Raw genomic sequence first — 18,328 nt, forward strand, 5'->3', positions numbered from 1 at the left:
CTTATGCGCTTCTCCGGGATGCGAGACATCTGTTTACCAAAATTTCGTCAAAATCAGTTAAACTGATGGGATCTTAAAAATCCTGCGGGAACTCTTTGAGTTTGCGGGATAAAAAGTAACCTATGTCTGTCTCCAGGATGAAAAATTAAAACGCATGCGCCTTGAAAAGGTAGTAGGCGTACTCACTTGCGCATTTATAATATTAGTAAGTATAAATATTAGTAGATTTATGTGTAAGAAATTATTTATTATACTAATAATTAATAATTAACAACAATAATAATTTAAAATTAATACAAATTATTATAAAACCATAATTATTCATATTATTATCTAATAAAAATTGAACTAGCCTATTCAATAAATTGTACCTAATAATATTTACAAATTGTATACTATATAAACATTTTTTTTATTCTTAAAATTATCATGCAGTTAAAGCTGGCGACTGACCTGTGTCATTTGAACGTGCTGTAAGCTGTAACATGTTACAGTGTGAACATTCGTAATCGTTACAGCCGAGCTGCGAAGGTTCTCCGCATTACATTTTCACCAGACCATCATTCTACTATAGAACAACTGAAACCAGTGAACGACAAATCATAGACACCGCATATCCATTCGAAAATGGATGCCAAAAACTCACGTTTGATTTCTACCAATAGGCTACTTGACAATTTTTTTAAGTTGGTCTTAAATGGTTAATATTTGTCCTATTATATCAAAAAAATTAACACTATATTTTTTGCGCCCTAAAAACCGTAAAACTTTAATTTAAAAAAATATTTTTCTTAGACAGGTGAAAACACTGTCGGCCATGTTTGGCCGATAGATTATCTGTGCTCTGACGTCATGCATTTGTAAACAACAGTATAACCACAGGGTTATAGGTACTGTTGTTTACAAATGCATGACGTCAGAGCACAGATAATCTATCGGCCAAACATGGCCGACAGTGTTTTCACCTGTCTAAGAAAAATATTTTTTTAAATTAAAGTTTTACGGTTTTTAGGGCGCAAAAAATATAGTGTTAATTTTTTTGATATAATAGGACAAATATTAACCATTTAAGACCAACTTAAAAAAATTGTCAAGTAGCCTATTAAATTAGCGTAATTCGCAACAGGTTCCAGGTCAGTTGCCACCTTTATTATCCACAATCCAACATCAGGTTCGTTGCATTGGGATTTGGAATGCAAATAGTCAAAAACCGTCAATGTGGCTAATTCCGTTGTACACAATCTCTAAACTAAACTAAAAGGGCACGTCTAAATTTATTGCTATCCCTTTCATAATGTTGCTTGCGGAAAAGGATAGCACTAGATTTAGACCTATTAATTTAGTTTAGTTTAGAGATTGTGTACAAGAGAATTGGCCCCAATATGATAAAATCTAAATCTTAGGCCGAGATCTATAGAGCGCACTTTGACTTGGCTCAGACTTAAGAGTTAAAACGAGTCAGATGTATGTGAGAGATGTACATCTGTCTCGTTTTAACTTTGTCTTAAGTCTAAGCAAAGTCAGAGTACGTTTATAGATCTCACCCTTAGCCCCCCCCCCCCCCCCCCCCCGCACAGCTCGAGCGATCCGTGCGGGCCGCCTCGTAAGCAGAGGCCCTTTGACCCGGGAAGGGTTCGAAACTAGTTCGGTCAACTAATCACTATATCTAGTCGATTATTTATTAGTTATATTTATTATGAATATCACTCACTATAGTTCCGATATAATTAAATCTTTTTTGTGTTTAAACTATCGCGAAAGATTTCTATTATAAGTATAGATTGTTACGGCTATATACGTACGGTATTTAGTCGAAGTTAGCCAGACTATAGTTTCGAATCCATTCGGGGTTCTGCAACCGCAGCGAGCTCAGTCCATGTGTAAAAAGGACCCCGGATGGGTTCGAAACTAGTCGGGCTTACTTCGACTAAATACGTTAATACCTATAGTCGCAATAAACTATACTTTTAATGGAAATCCATTCCAAACAAACGTTCCTCCCAGTGTTGGGGACAATACGCAGAGAAACTTTCAGCTTTTATAAAAGGGTCAAAAGGTAGATCTTTGATAGAGGGAGAGGCAGCACGCGCTGGCTCTCTCTCTACCACTTACACTACGCAATGATATCGATACATTTCTAATTTTTATGATAGTGTTTTTACCTACATTTCAAGTAAATTTCTACATAATTTTAAATGCATATCAAAAATTGCGGAACCCGCAGGGTTCGTACCGGAGCCCTTTCTTATATTACATGAAATGTGGGCCTTTGAAAAGTAATTTTGATAATTGCCTCGTGTCGCTACTAGATGGCATTAACAGTTGCTTGAGTATTGAATAATAATTATATCTGTAATTTCGACACTTGGCAGTAAGTGAACCGTGTACCTAGCGGTCGAAGGTGTACTCCAGGCTAACGAATCCTGCCAATTCCGCAATTTTTGATACACATTTGAAATGATTTAGAAGATATCAATACACAGTCAGTCACAACACTAGCACGCCCGTCGCCCATGTGTCGAAGGGCCCTAGAACAGCGACCTGGCCGCGCTGCTGTGCGGGCGCGGCACGCGAAGCGCGAGAGGCGCGAGGGGCACGCGGAGCGCGTGGGGCGCGAGGGGCGCGAGTGGCACGCGGGGCGCGAGGGGCGCGCGGCGGCGGGCGCGGGGGGCGCGGCGTCAGCGAGGCGCGCCGCCGCCGCCCCACCAGCGCAGGCTGGCGGGGTCCACGCAGCGTGCGCGCCCCGCGCGTCGCGTCGCGTCCTCCAGCACCTCCTGAACACCAACACGTACGTGAGCAAATGCCACAGAATAACCTTCCAGGTACAAAAGAATCGCTTCGCATAGACGTTTATTTAAATACCAACTTTTATTCTCACAATGATTAACCCATCGCCGGCTCACTACTAAGAACAGGTCTCCTGTCAGAATTAGATGGGTTTGGGCATAGTCCACCACGTTGGCAAAGTGAGGATTGGCAGAATTCACACGCCTTTTGAGAACAATATAGAGAACTCTCAGGCATATCTACAGGTTTCCTTCACCGTTAAAGCAAGTGATATTTAATTGCTTAAATATAAATCTGAGTTACCCTCAAGTTAAAGTCTCCAAATAATTATTATTTGTAAAGTAAGCGGGAAGTTTACATATAAACACAAAAATAGCAAAATATCTTGTAAAAGTAGTATTGCACCGCACCTGTTTCTTGAGCACAATATGCTTCCCCTTCCAGTACTTCATAAGGCCCCGTTCCTGCAGAGTGGACACGATATCCGACGACGCGATCGCCAGGTCGGTGCTCAGGTTGCGGATGCTGAGCATGGGGCCCGGCGCAGAGCACAGCCGCTTGAGGAGAGCCTCCTTCCAGTATGACCGATACGATATCAGCCCGAGGTCGGACAGCGGGGTTTCCGGGGACCCCACTTTACCCTCCACTTTTGTGAGCAAGTAGCCTAAACAAAATATATTGGTTATTAATAAAAAGTTAAAACCTAATAAAAGGGTGAGATATACAGGGGACACCCGGCAACAGCGAAAGCTAAGGCCGACCGCTACAAAATAAAACTTCAAAAATGGCTACTCTACGTTTAATGTTTACGGCAAAGCCGTGCCGCCAAGCAATTTAGCGTTCCGGTACGATTCCGTGTAGAAACCAAAGGGGTATGGGTTTGATAAAAACTGCCATACCCCTTCCAGGTTAGGCCGCTATCATCTTAGACTGCATCATCACTTACCACCAGGTGAGATTCCAGTCAAGGGCTAACTTGTATCTAAAAAAAAAAACAAAAATGTGGTTTATTTACAGGATAAATAGTTTACGTGAGTTTATAAGAATTGTTGAACGGAAATAGTATTAGTAGTTCGGTTGTGGAGTTTTATTTGAGTCTAACGTGGCGTGGTTTTTACTTGGCGCTTTCTTTGTTTATGTTTATTTATCGCTTTGTTCTTCGTTCAACTTATATTGGGATTTGGGATCAAGTTCACTCAAGTTTATGGCTAGTCAAAGAGTTTTAGTAAGAAACCTCACGTTTAGTTGCGGGGAGGAGAATGGAGAACTTTTCTCTGCAATACATATTAATAATTACATGTATATGCTATACTTAAAACAATAATGTATATAATTAATCTTAACATAGCTTGTACTGTAACCTTATTTTTAATCTTAGATAAATACCTACCTTAGTTAAGTGAACGTAGACTAGTAAACCGAGCGTCAATTTACCGGTTAATTGTTTATTGTTAATTCTATTAGGTACCCACGACACAGGACTACCTAGTGTGGGTACCATAACACAATGTTATAATTGATTGATCTATGGTAAATAAATATTTTTTCATTTTCATTTTTCATTTTTTCATGTAAAGTGGTGATAATAAAAAATAATACCCGACTGAGTCTGTTGCGGGCTCTTCTCTGACCAGGGCGCGTTTGGAACCCTCGTAGCTAGTTTTAAATTGATGTAATTAATTATTCACCACATTATATTACAAACTAGCTTATGCTCGCGACTTCGTCCGCGTGGACTACACAAATATCAAACCCCTATTTCACCCTCTTAGGGGTTGAATTTTCAAAAATCCTTTCTTAGCGGATGCCTACGTCATAGTAGCCGTCTGCATGCCAAATTTCAGCCCGATCCGTCCAGTAGTTTGAGCTGTGCGTTGATAGATCAGTCAGTCAGTCACCTTTTCCTTTTATATATATAGATACAACAACTGACAAACAGAAAGATTACAATGGTACCCAATTTCAATAAATGATTTGAATTTTGACTTTACTACTAGGTTTTCTCGCACGGAAACGTTGCAAAACTAAGTACCACTAAGTGGACAGACGGCATCAAACGAGTCGCAGCGCCGCGCCGCTGGATTCAGGCGGCGCAAGAACGTGGTGTGTGTAAGTTTCCAGAAGAGACTTATGCCCATCATCCAGCGGTGAACGTCTATCGGTTGATAATGAAGATGATGAATGGGGAATATGAGTAATATTTCAACTAACTTTTATTTTATTTATTTTAAACGTTGTTTGACGTAACGTAGCAGATCAAAAGTTATTCAAAATAAGCAGTTCCGAATCAAAGTCGTAGAGCTTTAATGTAATGGTATAAGTCCCGCAAATTGCTATTGCGCTGGAACCATGTCTCATTAACATCGAAATGACGTCATTTTGACGTCAGCCGAAATAAAAAAAATATACCATCAGCTCGAAACTTCAGTCTAGTGCTGACATCACTAAAATGGCGGCCACACGCATTAGCAATTTGCGGGACTTAGAGTAGGTACAGTTAAAAATACTGTAGTGAAAAAAATGTTTTAAACGCGGCTATAAACTGTCAAAAAAACGTGTCCAATAAATCAATGTCCCAACGAAATAATTATTTGTATAAGTTTTATCGTTTAGCAACGCGTGAAAGCGTAACCATGCTGCCACCTTTCACTTTAAAGGTTATCGCACACTGCCGTAACGCCTGTAGTATAGTTCCACTGCGAAACCATCGTGGTTCCGCTACGACAATATGTCAGTTGTCCAGCTCGCCTAGACAGCGTTCAGGAAGCTTCAAGATGTCTTCTTGTTCAAAATTCCTCAGTGCTTGAAGACCAAAGTCTTCGAACAGTGCGTGTTGCCAGTGATGACATATAGATCCGAGACATGGTCGCTAACTATGGGCCTCATAAGAAAGCTCAGAGTCACTCAGCGGGCGATGGAGAGAGCTATGCTTGGAGTTACTCTACGTGATCAAATCAGAAATGAGGAGATCCGTAGGAGAACTAGAGTAACCGACATAGCTCAACGGGTTGCGAAGCTGAAGTGGCAATGGGCAGGGCACATAGTTCGTACAACTATGTGACGTTGGGGTCCCAAGGTGCTGGAATGGCGACCTCGCACCGGAAGGCGCAGCGTTGGAAGACCCCCCTAGGTGGACGGACAATATCAGACGAGTCGCAGGGAGCCACTGGATTCAGACGGCGCAAGACCGTGGCTCCCTCCATGGCGTGTGGAAGTCCCTACACGAGACCAATGTCCAGCAGTGGACGTCTGTCGGCTGATGATGATGATGATAATGAGAGTGACATAGACTACTTTATGTCCCCGAAAATCAAAGAGTTCCCACCGGTTTTTAAACAACAACCTAAAACTATCTAGATAGGTATATAAAAGGAAAAGGTGACTGACGGACTGATCTATTAACCCACAGTTCAAACTACTACACAGATTGGGCTGAAATTTGCCATGCAGTTAGCTATTATTACGTGAAAGGATTTTTGAAAATTCAACCCTTATCCCCTAAAATACAGATTTAAAATTTGTGTAGTCCATGCGGACGAAGTTGCGGGCAAAAGCTAGTAATATTATATGCGTAAACAAACCCGAATCATTCCGATACTAAGTAAATAATTAATAAACCCCAACAATGTCTCCGAGTGGAGACGTGCCCAATTAAAGACAACCCGAACTAGCAAGTTGTCCCAAAAGTTAACACTAATAATTAACACTCCCATCAAAATTCCGCGCATCTACAATTCGTTGAAGTCACCCTTTAGGGTGGCGTGGGGAAGTCTAGACTGCAGACCGATCCATACTGCAGTGCATCGATCCAGGTCGGGTCGACGGCCGCGTCGCGACGTGGCCCCTCCTCCCCCACGCCAAAACAAACCCGCGAGGGTTGCGTGCTGACCGCTCAGGTGTGATTCGCGAATTTATATGGACCACGCGTTGATTACTAGCTGACCCGACCCGACTTCACTCGAGTAGATTTCTACATCGTGAGGGTTTAAGTTATAAAGGAAACCAAGCAAAATCTTAGGTTAAGTAAATGTGCCTCCAAAATTGTTATGTTTTCGATTCCACTGGCCAAAACCAATTACAGTCAAAATAGATTTATAATACGTGCTTGTGATACGTACAATAAGAAATATCACAATGTGGACCAATTCCAATATAAGTGCGAAGGGTTCGTCTCTGCTATCAAGAAATGCACACAAAACTACGCTTGATATCAGGGTTTTTTTTTTTTTTTTTTAAAGAATAATAGCCATGTTAAATGACTAATATTCCCCTTTCCTCTCCAATAAAGCGTCAGGCTTGTGCTAGGAGTAGGTACGACAATAGTGCAACGGGCGGGGTTTGAACCGTCGACCTTTCGGTTTTCAGTCCACTCCTTTACCAGTTGAGCTATTGAGGCTAAAACTAACTACCACTAGGTGGACAGACGGCATCAAACGAGTCGCAGGAGCCGCTGGATTCAGGCGGCGCAAGACCGTGGCTTGTGTAAGTTCCTAGAGGAGACCTATGTCCATTATCCTGCGGTGGACGTCTATCTCGATGGGTGACGGGATTGGACCCATCTCGTCATGGTGGGCACACGCCTCACTGCCTGCTACTAGAAATGAACTCCCAACTTAAGAAATGTGTACTAACTTAACGGTGAAAGCTTTACTGGCCCATGTAATAATCTCGTGAATTAACTTTATTTTTATGGTTATGCTGTGTTTTCGTTTTGTAATAAAAAAAGTCCTGATATTTTGTTAACGCTAGTTTATGTTACGCTGTTGGAAGGCCCAGGTTATGTTGTGGATTTCCTTTGCCCCCACGACAAAACAAAGGTGTGATTTGCGAATTTAAATGGACCACGCGTTGATTACTAGCTGACCAGTCCCCACTTCACTCGCTTGAAAGGATTCTCAAGATACTTGTTAGTGGGGGGTGTCTTTATAAGGATAACCTACATGTGAAATGTCAGAGCCAGCTGTTTGAGCTATACTAGAGGCAGTCAGCATATTAAGTGGTTCCAAAATTGTGGACCTTCCCATACTGCCCGGTGCAAAGACATTTATTTATTTATAATTAGCTTATGCTCGCGACGGACTATACAAATTTAGAATGACATTTCGGCTTTGTAGAGTCTCTGTCACTCATACCTATATGACGTTTTGTCGGTCTCAACGACGGAGACAGTGCTCTACAAAATTGCTATCTCTTTCTAAAGGTCCATGTACAATAGTACAGTCCAAGACCCTATTACCAAAGTGAGGAGTCGTAGGTCTTCAAGCAAGTTCCTGGTTTGGACTTTGGTGAGAGAGACATAGAAACATAGTGTTGTTGCTTGTTATACTTTACGTACTGAAGTCAATGAGCAGTCTGCCGTAACCTTGTCTCTGGTACGGCGGCAGCGTGAGAATACAGGACACGTTGTAGTTCAGGAATGAGTTCTTTTCCTGCGAACAAAAACACTTTTTAACCGACTTCAAAAAAGGAGGATTTTTTGGGGTCGGTGCCAATGAGGTGCCATTGTGGAGTCTCACAAAAATATGAAGTCTAGACGATTCACGCAGCTAAAGCTAATTGGCACCGGCACCAAAAAGTATTATTATGGAACTATAATATTAACTTTTGTATACATAATATATTCGGTAATAAATTAAATTCTTTTTCAATTTTTAGTGATTGTGTATTGAAATCGGTTTTTTTTTTTGTATTTTTTTTTTTGTAAGTGTAATGAATAATGATGAACGGCTCAACGGGTTGCGAAGCTGAAGTGGCAATGGGCAGGGCACATAATTCGTACAACCGATAGAATTTGGGGTCCCAAGGTGCTGGAGTGGCGACCTCGCACCGGAAGACGCAGCGTTGGAAGACCCCCACTAGGTGGACGGACGACATCAAACGAGTCGCAGGGACCCGCTGGATTCAGGAGGCGCAAGACCGTGGCGTGTGAAAGTCCCTACAAGAGACCTATGTCCAGCAGTGGACGTCTATCGGTTGATAATGATGATGATGGACGTAACAGGGACCTGTAGCCAAAATTGCAAAAATAATTTAATAGGTACGTGTCAATAAAAAAATCTCAAATTCTGGTACGGTCTTTCCAAATAAGAAATTTTTAATGTTAGTTGATGGAAAGTCGCTATTGCACGAAACAAATTGAAAATACTAGTGGAGATTAAACTAATTTAATCAAGAGACTTCATAGAATTCTTGTGGTTAATTTTTTCGGACAATTCAGTGTAGACAACAAAACATGGGATGACTACTAGTGGAGAGTAACTTAATGTCTATCGAATTGTTGTGATTAAATTGTTTCGAATAACTCAGCGTAGACAATAAAACAACGGTTGACAAGCCTAGTCGGATGGTTTGCGGAACAAGATTTTCGTTTAGATGTCTACGTACCTACTCAGCATGCGCTCTTAAAATAATTACAGAGGCGTTTCAGAATTGCGAGTTATTTAGTTATTTACACCCGCGTATCCTTTTGATGTCCCCTCAGAAAGAAATTAGAAACGTTTCACATATAATATCGGCGACCCCTCAGCCGCACCCCAGTGACAATTTGCACAATGTAAACACGCTCCCAGACGTCTAGACGGCGCTCACGCTGTAACGCAATAAATCCAGACGTCTGTTCCTTACAGCGAGCAACACGGCCCGCCTGCAAGAAGACATAGCTCGCTCATCAGATATAAGACATGGAAACGTTTCACATATAAGATCGGCGACCCCTCAGCCCGCACCCCAGTGACAATTTGCACAATGTAAACACGCTCCCAGACGTCTAGACGGCGCTCACGCTGTAACGCAATAAATCCAGACGTCTGTTCCTCACAGCGAGCAACACGGCCCGCCTGCAAGAAGACATAGCTCGCTCATCAGATACAAGACATGGAAACGTTTCACATATAAGATCGGCGACCCCTCAGCCCGCACCCCAGTGACAATTTGCGGATGTAAACTAGCTCCCAGACGTCTAGACGGCGCTCACGCTGTAACGCAATAATTCCAGACGTCTGTTCCTCACAGCGAGCAACACGGCCCGCCTGCAAGAAGACATAGCTCGCTCATCAGATACAAGACATGGAAACGTTTCACATATAATATCGGCGACCCCTCAGCCCACACCCCAGTGACAATTTGCGGATGTAAACACGCTCCCAGACGTCTAGACGGCGCTCACGCTGTAACGCAATAATTCCAGACGTCTGTTCCTCACAGCGAGCAACACGGCCCGCCTGCAAGAAGACATAGCTCGCTCATCAGATATAAGACATGGAAACGTTTCACATATAAGATCGGCGACCCCTCAGCCCGCACCCCAGTGACAATTTGCGGATGTAAACACGCTCCCAGACGTCTAGACGGCGCTCACGCTTAAACGCAATAAATGCAGACGTCTGTTCCTCACAACACGGCTCGCCTGTAAGAAGACATTGCCGCGGGGGCAAGTGATTCGGATTTGGAAAGTTCTTTGCAGTTTTAGATTCTTTAGCCGAGGGGCCGTCTAGACCTTGCATGTCGTATTTGCATCGATATATAAGTAAATGCACTTAGACCAAAAGCCGTTGCTAAAAAGTCTGCACTAAATTATTTACGACCAAGTGGTCCGGTACTTTGACAGAAGATAACTTTTCGTATATCGCCTCCCGCTAGAGAAGGCGCAGCATCGCTTTTCGGTCCTGAGTCTTCATTAAGCCCCGTAACTCCACAAGGGCCCGCGGGGCAAGTGATTCGGAATTGGAAAGTTCTTTGCAGTTTTAGATTCTTTAGCCGAGGGGCCGTCTAGACCTTGCATGCCGTATTATGTATCGATAGATAGGTACTTACGCTTTTGTTCGAGTAATTCTATAGCAAACATAATATAATATACTCAGGTAAGAAGTAAGTGAGAGTAAGGGGAGTGCTGTAAATCACTACCCATATTATAAATGCGAAAGTGTGTTTGTTTGTTGTTTTGTCCTTCAATCACGTCGCCACGGTGCAACGGATTGACGTGATTTTTTGCATCGGTATAGATAAAGACCTGGAGAGTGACATAGGCTCCTTTTTATCCCGGAAAATCAAAGAGTTCCTACGGGTTTTTAAAACCTAATTCCACGCGGACGAAGTCGCGGGCATCAGCTAGTTGAAAATAAAAGCGCGAGCGAAGCCAGCGCGAAATTTTTGGTATTTATTTACGAAAAAATGTGAAGGTAGTTACTAATAAGTAATAATATAAATGCGAGAGCACGTCTGTCTATATATCTACCTTTTCACGGCCTTTCTTTTTAACTAGCCGGCCCACGAGAAAAAATTGTCTACGAATTTTCTCGTCTTATTTAAATAGAAATAACAAATAACACGAGTAAATGTGTAGACAAAATTTTCTCGTGGGGCGCATGTTAGGCGTGCAGGTACTGTACTTACTGAGAAAGCTAGCATCCCGGAAACCGCACTTTTGAAAACCTTAACTTATGCGGACTAAGCTGCGGGCGGGCATGAACTAACATATAACAAATGTGCGAGCGAAGCGAGCGCGGATTTTTTATATACCTATTAGTTACAAGAACAAAACAACAAGAATTTGGTAAACTCAAGAACTAGTACAAAAAAAATCAATATAATATGTAGGGTTCGAATTGTATAATTCTCTAAAATTGAGATCTATATAGAGCGCACTTTTAAAAGGAGACAGCGCTATATCGCTGGCATAAACCTGTCTCGTTTTAACTGAAACTTAAGTATGACAAAGTATGCTCTATAGATCTCAGGCATAAGTCTTTCTACGTCGTATTCGAGGGTTGAAAACAAAAAGTCCCCAATGTGGTCATACGCTGAATTAATTAATCGTCGATATTCACGCGTCTGGGCGAACGGCAAACCTTTCAGGTATGATTCGATCAGTTCCTATAGCATCAGATTCGCCGTCTGCTCGCTCCAGACGGGGTCGACGACCGGCGCGGCGAAAAGCGGTACATTCGCAATAGATGAATGTGTTTAAGTGTCTAGACATAGAGGGATGCGTTGTTCAACCCTAACCTAACACACCCTCTAAAGTATAGTACCTACGCGACTTGTTCAGATGGCAATCTGAGTGGGGACGCCCTGCACGCCCGCACAGCCCCCGCGCTAAGCCAGTGCGGGCGAGCGCGGGTGACGTCCGGGTGTGCGGGACGTCCTCCCGTCAAATACCCCGATTGCTATCTCGACCAGTCGCGAACTATAGGTAGCTACCTATTTATAATGTTGGATTTTAGAAAAGCTGAAATAATTTCAGTAGATATTTTTGTTTTATTTGCTGTAAAGCAATAAATCTGACTGAAGGAAAGCTGCTTCAGACGATGCTTTGTGTCTTTAAAGTGCATATTATTCTTGTTTAGCTTTTGGAAAAAATAATCTCAATTTATTTATTAACTAGCTTATGCTCGCGACTTCGTCCGCGTGGACTACACAAATTTCAAACCCCTATTTCACCCCCTTAGGGGTTGAATTTTCAAAAATCCTACCTATCCTATCCTACTACTAGATGCCTACGTCATAATAACTATCTGCATGCCAACCAGCCCGATCCGTTTAGTAGTTTGAGCTGTGCGTTGATAGATCAGTCAGTCAGTCAGTCACCTTTTTCTTTTATATGTTTAGGATTTCTTTTTTAACCGACTTCAAAAAAGGAGGAGGTTCTCAATTCGTCGGAATCTTTTTTTTTAGAGTGGTAACAGAATAAACTCTAGTACTAGGCAAAGAACGACGGGTCAGTGGTTGTCAAAGATGAGAAGCGCGTCCCCCGGTCTGCCTCGTTTGGTCTGCTACCCAGTGGCGTGCAGGTCATAGAGGCATAAATGCACTGCTTACCCCAGTTCTATTTAGCTCAATGCAAATTTTACATTATGACCTGCCAGTAAACAGGTTCCCCTAACTAATGCCTACCCTGGCTTCAAACCCTGTGCACGCCACTGCTGCTACCCCTGGTCTTTGGGTGTGCGTAGATGCTCTGTTTCTGTTTTTATTGATATCGTGTTGGTATTTCATTATCGTTTAAATTCTTTTCATATTTGCATCATCATCATCATCATCAACCGATAGACGTCCACTGCTGGACATAAGTCTCTTGTAGGGACTTCCACACGCCACGGTCTTGCGCCGCCTGAATCCAGTGTCTCCCTGCGACTCGTCTGATGTCGTCCGTCTACCTAGTGGGGGGTCTTCCAACGCTGCGTCTTCCGATGCGAGGTCGCCATTCCAGCACCTTGGGACCCCAACGTCTATCGGTTGTACGAACTATGTGCCCTGCCCATTGCCACTTCAGCTTCGCAACCTGTTGAGCTATGTCGGTTACTCTAGTTCTCCTACGGATCTCCTCATTTCTGATTTGATCACGTAGAGAAACTCCAAGCATAGCTCTCTCCATCGCCCGTGATTGACTCTTAGCTTTCTTATGAGGCCCATAGTTAGCGACCATGTCTCGCATCCATATGTCATCACTGGCAACACGCACTGTTCGAAGACTTTGGTCTTCAAGCTCGCATCATAAGGAATTAATTTATGGAAAAATGGAAATGGAAACACAATAAAACTTAGTGCGGCAAAGAGCGGCGGGTCTGTGGTAGTCAAAGATTCGGGAACCGCTCCCCCCCGCCCGGTTCGATGACCCCCGGTCTGCCCCGCGCCGCCCGTCTAGATTTATAAAGTGCAACTTGTGTAAAATAAACGTTCGATGCGTCCGTCCGTCTGTGTTTACGGGAATAACGGAAAGTTTCTTTGATTTTCGTAAAAGGTTTTTCTGTCCAGACTTCGCTTTTTCACTGCTTCAATATTTACGTTTATTTTTAAAACTGGACAGTTACAGTCTGCAGACTGTAAGTTTAATAAATAATTTTCTTTGAAATATATTCTTTGCTGTAAATATTTCAACAAAAAAAAATCAAATATATTTTTAGGGTTCCGTTCCCGAACAGTGCCAACGGTATCTTATTAAGTACTAAGCCTGTGCTGATCATGCGTTGTCCGTCCGTCTGTCGGTCCGTCAGCGGGCTGTAACTCGTGAACTGTAATAGGAGAGATTTGATATTTTTTGGTTCCGTACCCGAACGCTGCCAACGGGACCTATTACTAAGCCTCTGCTGTCCGTCCGTCTGTCTGTCAGCGGGTTGTACATATCTCGTGAACCGTAATAGGTGAGAGCTATTGCCGCTATAACAACCAATACTAAATATTTCAAATAACAGCCATAAAATTAAAAAAAAGTTTTATTTCTTGTACGATACGATGGTACGAAACCCTTAATGAGCGAGTTAAATTGCTATATCATTGAAACTGGTTAAAAAACTGAAGGAAAATCAACGATCATTCTACCAATTCACTGACTTGATGATTGAATAGTTTTCAGAAACTGGTTGGTTGGTAAATGACTGGTTGGTAGTTGGTAATGACACCATGCTGTGATAGCCTAGTGGTTAAGACGTCCGCCTTGTAATCGGAGGTCGGAGGTTCGATACCGGGCACGAACCTCTAACTTTTCGGAGTTATGTGCGTTTTAATTAATTAAATATCACTTTCTTTAACGGTGAAGGAAAACAGTGTGAGGAAACCTGCATGCCTGAGAGTTCTCCATAATGTTCTCAAAGGTGTGTGAAGTCTACCAATCCGTACATGGCCAGCGTGGTAGACTATGGCCAAAACCCTTCTCAGTCTAGAGGAGACCCGTGCTCTGCAGTGAGCCGGTGATGAGTTAATCATGATGATGATGATGATGAATGACACCATAACATGAAGCCTTATTTTATTTATTTTATTTTATTTTGTTTATTTGAAAGTAATCAACAGCGTAAATACATAATTATTATTTAAATCTAAATCTAGGTATAACAGAAGGCCAAAAGAGATTACTTAAAATTATAATTAAAACTATTTTAACAGAATAGATTTAGAATAAATGTAGGTATATACAATAATTAAATTACAACAGTGTGTGTATGCTTATGTGTGTGTGTGTGTGTGTGTGTAAGTGGGAGTGTGTGATTGCATGCATATTTAGATGTTAGCTACTTTTTTTTTACGATGATAGTTTCTTAATTCCTTTTTAAATTTATTGTTTGATAGGTAAAATAAATTAAAAAAATCTTAAAATTTCTTGGTACACTAATGGTTTTTATTGTCGATGCCTCACAAAAATGGCTCGTAGAGCTTCGAAATCTCAATTTATCTATAGGTATATCCGGTTGCATCGCCGCGTATTCGGATGCGGGGGCGTCGAACTCTCTGTCTCGACGTCTGTACTTTTTATATAGGTACATATTATTATGTTACCGGAAATATATGTAATCCGTCATTGTATAGAGTTCCTTGGACATGTACACAATTCCCAAGATCAATAAGAAGTTTGTGTTATCAATGACGGATCGGGCTGAAATTGTGCATGCAGATAGTCATTATGTTGTAGGCATCCGCTAAGAAAGGGTTTTTAAAAATTCAACCCCTAAGGGGATGAAATAGGGATGTGAAATTTGTGTGATCCATGCGGACGAAGTTGCGAGCATAAGCTAGTATTATACATCAAACAATGAAACTGGTCACACCAGTGACCGTCATGAGCAGAGAGAGATTTGCTAGCTTTTCACGGCACATCTGTTTAATCCGATTTTGATGAATTTTGGTACAGAGATAGCTTGCATCCCGGGGAAAGACATGGACTACTTTTATTCCAGAAAATCAAAGAGTTCCCACGGGATTTAAAAACCGAAACTCATGCGGACGAAGTCACGGGCATTGCCTAGTTTTACATATTTCCTAAATTGGCTCGGCATTTCGTAGGAAGTATATAGGTACAATTCCCAGGTTTCATACATTTCCTGTAACATATACACCAGCTACCTTACCTAGATATACACAGTTTCATGGAGACACTTATCATATACCTTGGCTATCGATTTTAAACTGTCTGAGAGCCAAACGGATGTAGTTGCCAAATATTTTTATTAGTATTGTATTTCGATTAATTGGTCCACTTGTTAAAAAAATACTAAGATCTTAAAGGCTACAATAAAGATTTTCATTATGGGGCTGCCAAACTTAAGTCAGTAGAGTACGACTTACCTATATAGTACATACAAAATAACTCCTCGCGTGCCATTTTAACTCTTATGGGTGAACTGACATATCAAAAGTACGGTTCTCCTTTAAAATAAACTCAAACTCAAATTATTTATCCAGAATAGGTAAAATTTTACGCTTACTGATGGTCAACATTTTAATTTGTAAGATGATATAGTGGTGATACTTAATACGTACTGAAAACTAAAGCTACGAGGGTTCCAAACGCGCCCAATAGGGACAAAATCGTACTTTTTATGAAATATAACACAAAAAGGTAAAATGGCGCGTGAGGTGTTAAATTTTACGCGTTATAAGAATAAAGATATTAAAAAAAGAATGTAAAAGATTTACACGCAAAAAAAATGTATTTTTCTTGAGAATATTATGATTTTTAAAATTACTGATCAACAATTTGTAAAGGGACATATACAATGTCATTAGATACTTTTTTTAGAAGCAACAAAAATACTGACAAAAAAACTGAATAGTAAAAATACTTCTTGCTAGTCTTTTGGTAAACATTCCGCCTTGTATCTGATTCCTTAATCTGCATAATCTGATCAAACTACTGTTTTTCACTACACTACGCCGTAGCACGTCTACGCTGACTCTCATTTACGTTACGTAGTGCTACGTCGCTACGCCGTAGTTTACTAGATCACGTTAATGAACGTATTTTTTTAAACTTTCTTTTTTTACTTACTAACTTTTCCCGCGACTTATTTATAGGGTTCCGTTCGTCAAAAGGAAAAAGGGAACCCTTATAGGATCACTTTGATGTCTGTGTTTCTGTCTGTCAGTTTGTCCGTCGTGTCTGTCAAGAAAACCTATAGAGCACACCCGCACAGCCCCCGCGCTAACCGGGTGAAGAATATCGCGGGTAACGTGTAATGTGCGGGGCGTCCCCCACCTCATCATACCCCGATAGCCATCTCGACCTGTCGCGTACTATATATGCCATTAGACAAATCAGTGGTTGCATTCAGTGTTCACGGCAGACGCGATCACAATCAGCTCCCGCGGTGCGTGTAATTGAAATCGCAACAGAAATCGCACGATGGCAAAGTAGCGCTCACAACCCTTCTGTAGGCCTAGTACAAGTTTGCACAACTCGACAACGTTGATAGATTTCGTGTATCGAAACACTACAATTACCATAATAAATGCGAAAGTGTGTTTTTTTGCTGGTTTGAATTCCACTGGAGCGAGCCAAGGCCAAGTCAGCTAGTACACTGATATAACAACAAGTAATTACACCAAAAATTCCGCCAATCACAACAGGTGAGATTATAGCAATGTGATAACCCCAACTATCATGCTAAGGGGGGCTGAAATAGATGCCATTAGACAAATCAGTGGTTGCATTCAGTTTTCACAGCAGACGCGATCACAATCAGCTCCCGCGGTGCGTGTAATTGAAATCGTAACACAAATCGCACGATAGCGAAGTAGCGCCCACAACCCTTCTGTAGGCTTAGTACAAGTTTGCACAACTCGACAACGTTGACAAATTTCGTGTATCGAAACAATATAATAACTCAGTGGCGTGCACTTACTCACATTATAAATGCCAAAGTGTGTTTGTTTGTTCATAATTCATAATTCATAATTCATAATTTTTTATTGCAAAAAATACACGTGTAGTGGTGTTACAATATTTTTTTGGAAACAGTGTATTACCAAGTATGGCATGCAATGTTATTAAGTAGGTACAATAAATGTCAATAATATATACCTAATTGTTGATTAATTTGTCGTTAAACCACTCTGACACGGAGCAACGGATTGGCGAATTTTTTTGTATGGATATAATTAAAGACCTGGAAAATGACATAGGCTATTTTTATCCCAGGAAATGAAAGAGTCCCCACGGGATTTTTAAAATCAACATTCACGCCGACGAAGTTTTGGGCATCATAAAAATATTGATTAGATTATATCTTAGTTGAAATAGATCAATTCTCATTTTTCGACATAATCTAATTACTGCTTACCTGGCTTCGTACCCTGTGCACGGCTCTACTATGAGCATATTAAAGTAAAATGAACGTCAACTGCCTAACATCGGTAGTATTGAACATTCAAAACAAAACTTTAAAACAACGGCCTTAAAGTTTATTTTACTTAAGTTTCGACACTCGAAATTAATAAAGTTATCGAAATGTGCAAACTCTTACTAAGGGTATTTATCATATATATATATATATATATATATATATATATATATTAAGGGTTGTTATCCGTTTCAGGAAATCTAGATGCCTCGATGCATTTGAATGGTATGATTTATCTTTCCGCCATCAAATACGAACCGAAATTATTTCGTTTAAAATGTATCTTATCTCTACTTTCAGCTCAATATAAAAATAGCTTAAGTAATATTTTTTCATGTCCTTTTCTAAAATTTTTATGTCGTGAGTGTCGTGACCTCTATGTCAGCTTGCTTATTCTTTATTTTTAGGGTTCCGTACCTCAAAGAGAAAAA

At 41.2% G+C, this 18,328-nt stretch overlaps 1 protein-coding gene across 1 annotated transcript in view; it reads right to left on the reverse strand.

Moving 5' to 3' along the window:
• Positions 1-1,104: 1,104 nt before the first annotated feature.
• LOC117984591 (histone acetyltransferase KAT7-like) overlaps positions 1,105-18,328 on the reverse strand; it is a 32,214-nt gene continuing 14,990 nt past the window's right edge. Inside the window, 3 exon segments of the mRNA XM_069500354.1 lie at positions 1,105-2,774; positions 3,198-3,451; positions 8,123-8,216. Coding sequence (XP_069356455.1) covers positions 2,679-2,774; positions 3,198-3,451; positions 8,123-8,216 — 444 coding nt within the window. The 3' untranslated portion in view covers positions 1,105-2,678.

This window comes from Maniola hyperantus, chromosome 8, assembly GCF_902806685.2.
Source record: "Maniola hyperantus chromosome 8, iAphHyp1.2, whole genome shotgun sequence".
NCBI lineage: Eukaryota > Metazoa > Arthropoda > Insecta > Lepidoptera > Nymphalidae > Maniola > Maniola hyperantus.